Source organism: Limulus polyphemus, unplaced genomic scaffold (assembly GCF_000517525.1).
Source record: "Limulus polyphemus unplaced genomic scaffold, Limulus_polyphemus-2.1.2 Scaffold10734, whole genome shotgun sequence".
Lineage (NCBI taxonomy): Eukaryota > Metazoa > Arthropoda > Merostomata > Xiphosura > Limulidae > Limulus > Limulus polyphemus.
In genome coordinates, this window is record NW_013676344.1 from 4,149 (window position 1) to 10,112 (window position 5,964).

At 33.6% G+C, this 5,964-nt stretch overlaps 1 protein-coding gene across 1 annotated transcript in view; it reads left to right on the top strand.

The window, feature by feature from the left end:
* The window catches only part of LOC106476499 (flotillin-2-like), a 13,709-nt gene that overhangs the window by 3,168 nt on the left and 4,577 nt on the right, over positions 1–5,964 (top strand). Inside the window, exons 3-6 of the mRNA XM_013937157.2 lie at positions 386–505; positions 671–885; positions 2,996–3,179; positions 5,253–5,399. Coding sequence (XP_013792611.1) covers positions 386–505; positions 671–885; positions 2,996–3,179; positions 5,253–5,399 — 666 coding nt within the window. The remainder of the gene's footprint in view (positions 1–385; positions 506–670; positions 886–2,995; positions 3,180–5,252; positions 5,400–5,964) is intronic.

The window sequence follows — 5,964 nt, forward strand, 5'->3', positions numbered from 1 at the left end:
AATATCTGTACGGTTCTGTAAATTACTTACTAAAATCGTTTTACTATTTTTAACTTAGTATAAGAGAATATCTGTACGGTTCTGTAAATTACTTACTAAAATGTTTTACATTTTTAACTTGATAAGAGAATATCTGTACGGTTCTGTAAATTACTTACTAAAATGTTTTACATTTTTAACTTGATAAGAAAACATCTGTACGGTTCTGTAAATTACTTACTAAAATGTTTTACATTTTTAACTTGATAATAAAAGATCTGTACGGTTCTGTAAATTACTTATAGCACAAAATTTTCCTAATTAGTGATTACTTAAAATTTTCATAAAAATGTAAATAATGTAAAGTTTGAAGACGTACTTTGATGATGTATGTGTCTCTGCATAGGAAGCTGAATGTGAGAAGTCTGCAATGGACGTGAAATATGGGGCCAACACCAAGATTGAAGATTCTCATCGCCTTTATCAGCTGCAGAAGAACAATTTTGATGGAGAAGTGAACACAAAGGTATCAAAAGTATTTGTTAAACGTGTCGAATCGTAAATCTCCGTGGATTTTTTTTAGTAATATAATCATGTTGGTAATTTTCAGTTATTAGTGAAATTATTCTACTTGTTACATTGTAGAATGGAGCGTACATACGTTATTAATGTGATTTTTATTTTCACATAGAAAGCAGAGGCTCAGCTGGCATATGAACTACAAGCGGCTAAAATGAAGCAGAAGATCAGAAATGAGGAAATTGAGATCGATATTGTTGAACGAAGGAAGCAGATCGCCGTCGAAGAAAAGGAGATTCAAAGGAAAGAGAAAGAACTAACCGCCACTGTTCGGTTACCAGCAGAATCGGAGGCTTACAAAGTAGAGATGTTGGCTCAGGGTAAACGGTACGTTATAATGATGTGAAATCAGTTAATGTTCGACTGTAAAGAACTAACCGCCACTGTTCGGTTACCAGCAGAATCGGAGGCTTACAAAGTAGAGATGTTAGGCTCAGGGTAAACGGTACGTTATAATGATGTGAAATCAGTTAATGTTCGACTGTAAAGAACTAACCGCCACTGTTCGGTTACCAGCAGAATCGGAGGCTTACAAAGTAGAGATGTTGGCTCAGGGTAAACGGTACGTTATAATGATGTGAAATCAGTTAATGTTCGACTGTAAAGAACTAACCGCCAGTATTCGGTTACCAGCAGAATCGGAGGCTTACAAAGTAGAGATGTTGGCTCAGGGTAAACGGTACGTTATAATGATGTGAAATCAGTTAATGTTCGACTGTAAAGAACTAACTGCCACCGTTCGGTTACCAGCAGAATCAGAGGCTTACAAAGTAGAGATGTTGGCTCAGGGTAAACGGTACGTTATAATGATGTGAAATCAGTTAATGTTCGACTGTAAAGAACTAACCGCCACTTTTCGGTTACCAGCAGAATCGGAGGCTTACAAAGTAGAGATGTTGGCTCAGGGTAAACGGTACGTTATAATGATGTGAAATCAGTTAATGTTCGACTGTAAAGAAAGATTTCGTTTATTCTTAGAATGATTAATTCTACGAGAAACTGAAAGTCATACTGGATCTAGGATGACCACATCAGAAAAGTGTAATACTTTAGCTTTTGAAGCTTGGATTAAACATCAAGTGATATTCTTGGAAGGTATCGACTTAAAGTTAGTGTACCAAACAGAAATACCATTTACTATTGAAAACATGCCTCTTAAGTGAACAGGTGTAGCCTAGTGGTTAGCATGCTGAACTCTGAATCCAAGGGTCCATGGTTTGTGTCCAGTAGCTGCAAAAATGGGCTCCACAATTTAGGGCCTTGGGCTCATTATAATAGCGATGGTCATATCCCACTATTGAATAGAGTAGCCAAAGAATTGGCAGTGGATGCTGTAGATTAGCTGCCTCTAGTTTATCAGTTTAAAAAATGGGGGATGGCTGGTACAGATAGTCTTTGTGTAGCTTTCCTCAAACTTTTCTTAGAATATTTAAGTCATGTTACTTGTCGATTCTGGTGTAACTTGATGGTTTAGATAGTACATGTAATATTTTCAATAAACTGACGTTTAGGTAAACAAAATAAACTCAGCGGGATAAAAGTGAAATGTTTGTAACAGCAAGAATCTGAACTTTTAAATATGCTTTATTTTATGTCAAACTGTTTTACTTTTGGCTTGCAGAATTCACATCTTGTCATCATATATTAATGTTGAAGTAACTTCTACATTATAAATAACTGTCAGAAACATCACTCTATAGGCGACTGTTTGTACTAGTAATTACTAATTGTAGTATTCGTACCACATTGAAGAAAATTAGAAAAAGTGAACATTTTCTAAAAAAAAAGAGTATTTTTCGTAGAAGCACTGCATGGGAAAAGTGTTTGGATTGTGCTGATATAGAGTGTAATGTTTTTATATATGTATTAGAAGTGTTACCCTTTATTGAAAAAATAAGTTTTTTAAGAACTTCGTTTTTTAGTACTATATTCACAAATTATGCCAATAAAAATACAATCAAACCCTCATGTACAGTTCTAGTGAAAGTCGTGTTCTTGTTGTCATGAGAGTACTGTTATTCAGAATTGTGTTCTGTGATAAAGAAATGGTTGTTGCACATACTGTACTTATTTATCTAATAGTCTGAATCACAAATAGGCAAAGCTTAATTTTTTTATGGATTTCTGCTTGTGGTACCATTCAATAGATGGCGCCACATTGTATATATTATTTCGGCCATATACATAGATACATATATATACATGCTAAGTCCATTATAGTAAGATACTGTACCATTTCATTGACTTAATTTGTTTTTGTTCTTTAGCAATGCCCCAGAATGAACCTAATAATAATAAAGGCAAATGAACCAAATGTTATATGTTATTTTCAACTAGCATACAATAAGTTACAAATTGTTGATTTTGGATGAAAAATCTAAAACATAACTGAAATTGTTTCGAATAATAGTATAATAAAAAAAAAATTTATGGTCAGGACTCAAACAGTGGAGGTTGCTCGAGCAGAGGCAGAAAGGATTAAGATGATCGGTGCTTCTGAGGGTTATGCAATAGAAGCAGTTGGAAAAGCAGAAGCAGAAAGAATGAGGATGAAAGCAGCAGCTTATAAGCAGTATGGTGATGCTGCTGTTATGAGTATCGTGCTGGAAGCTTTACCAAAGGTACATTTTTGTAACTTTTGGATCACTTGGACTCTAAATGTTTCTTAAATAACCTTGGTGATGACAAGTTTTATCCATTTAGAAATAACAGACACTTATTTTAATAAACTTTGATGTAATTTGTAAAACTTGTATATGCACTTTACAATTGGGATGCCAAAATCAAAATTCCGTGATTTAAAAAAAAAAAAATTTCTATATCTTCCTTTTAAAATTACTGTCTTTTTCATATATATATATTCAACGTTCAGATTATATTTTTGTCATAAAAATTGATGTCTATTTATTCTTATCAGTACTTCTCTCTCCCTTCTTTTTTTTTTTTCTCTCAGTATTCCGCATTAATTTGAATGCAATGTTAGAATTTGAAAAATTTTATAAGCTTCTGTGTATTGGTTTGAATTCCGATGATTTTAATAAATTCTGCCAAAAACTGTTTTTCTATTTTTTAAGAATAAATTGCCACTTTACTTAGATTATAAAATAGCTATTTACAAATTTTTTAACTTTTAATTAGTAACATATCTAGTCTGATTGTAAGGCAAAAACAATTTCTCACGGAAGCGTTTACACCGATTCTCACCTCTCACGTCAAAGAAATATCTGTACAAAATGATTTAACTTGTTAAAAACGTTTAGCCCATTAATATTGAGTGTTCGAATGAATTAAAAGTTAAAGAAGACAGGTTTGTAAGTTTATGTGACATTCTACAAATGCAGAGTTGTTGAGATGGCATTTAATCACTTGTTACTGTTGTATACAAACACACACACACACACTGTAACCAAAAAAAAAGGCCTTGTAGAAGAAATATTTACTTCAACATCGGCTTCTGTTACTTATTAGAAACATTAAGTATTTTCTTTAGTATGACAAATGTATATTGTGACATTGAATGCATCTCTTGCATTCATGAAGTAATGTTATAGTACTTGTCTTTAAAATAGGTACTTAATTTTAAAAGAATACTTTGAAGAACTTGTAAACATTGCTTTTGGATCCTATTTGTTGTCTACTGTACTTGACAAAGTGGCTACACTAAAATGAGTTATTCTGTCTTTTGATTTGCTAAGCAGTAAGTCTGAAGGCTTATTATGTTAACAGTTGGGTTTCAGTACCAATGATGGGTACAGCACAGATATCCCATTGTGTATTTTTGCGCTTAACAACAAACAAATAAATTTTTGGTTTTCTGACCTTTATTTAATTTGATTGTTAAATCACGATGTTTCAAAATCCTTTGGAAAGTAAGAATGAAAATGAATCTCAACTGGTTGTAGTTGATGAAATTTAGTTGATTGGATGGCAACTGTCTGTTGTAGAAACACAACATAGAGGTCAACATTTTAAAAATCTTCTGCCTTTCATCTTCAGGTCAGCGTGTAGGTGTATTGTTTTATCGGTCTTTATAGTATTTTGGTGGATTATGGAGGGTGTGTTATGATTGGTTGATTAATCCTTATTTCTGATTGGTGGAGAGTCTTTCTATGGTAGCCACAGGTTACTCACCTTTAATCTGGAATCTCTGTTTAGTGAAGGTTTAATTGTGTTAAGACAAGAATAAAAGAACATAAAGACAGTAAAAGGTTCATGAAAACACAAAATTCAGACATTGCAGAACACATCATGTTAACTAGACACAGAGTAAACTGGGAAAAAACTAGAATCATCGACACAGACAAATTTTGGAAGACAAGAAAAAATCCTTTTACATTAACACAGAGATTAGAAATTCCGGAGTAGAGGTGAGTAACCTGTGGCTACCATTGGTTGAATCTACAGGAAGTCTCTCCACCAATCAGAAACAGGAATAAACCAACCAATCATAACACGCCCTCCACAATCCACCAAAATACTAATAAAGACACACATCACACACACTGACCAGAAGACAAATGGCAGAACACTTCTGAAACATCGTCCTCTACACTTGAGTTTATACAACAGGCAGTGCGCTGTCCATTCAGCTACGTTTCATCATGAACAATCTACCAAAGAATGGTAGTACCTGATTTACGTAGATCTGTAGAGATGCTTTTTCTTGTTTATTTATCTGTAAACTTTATCTTCAGGTTGCAGCAGAAATTTCAGCTCCACTCAGTAAAACTGATGAGATTGTTCTGGTCAGTGGGAGTGATGGAGCAGTGTCTGAAGTGAACAGATTGGTCAGCCAAGTTCCTCCAGCTGTCCATGCTCTTACAGGAGTGGATTTATCTAAGGTAAATGAGAACATCACCTTTTGATTGTGTGTATGTCTGTACTTTAAAAAGTATTGTAGATATCCAGTTTTAGGAACCATAAGTTAATTATAATAGGTTCGTCAGTTCTTTGTCACATAATTTTGGTAGTTTTCTCTTATGTTTAAAGAGTACTGATATTTATGTAGCTTCATTAATCCCTGTGTAGGTACACTACCTCAAATCTCACCGAGATGTGTTTCATTAGGCAAGGTGATGTATTTTGAAAATTGCTTTTGTTTTTAAAGAAATGATTATATATAATAGAACTTAACACAGGACACCACTGGAAATTAGCTCAACATATTTCTTTCAGTGTTTGCAGTAAGTCTGTGTGTGTGTGAACCAATATATTTAGTTTATTTAGCTCTACAGTAAAAACTGTTTAGTAAGTCACCACTGTGTGCATGAAACAATACACTTAGTTTATTTAGCTCTACAGTAAAAACTGTTTAGTAAGTCACCACTGTGTGCATGAAACAATACACTTAGTTTATTTAGCTCTACAGTAAAAACTGTTTAGTAAGTCACCACTGTGTGTGTGAAA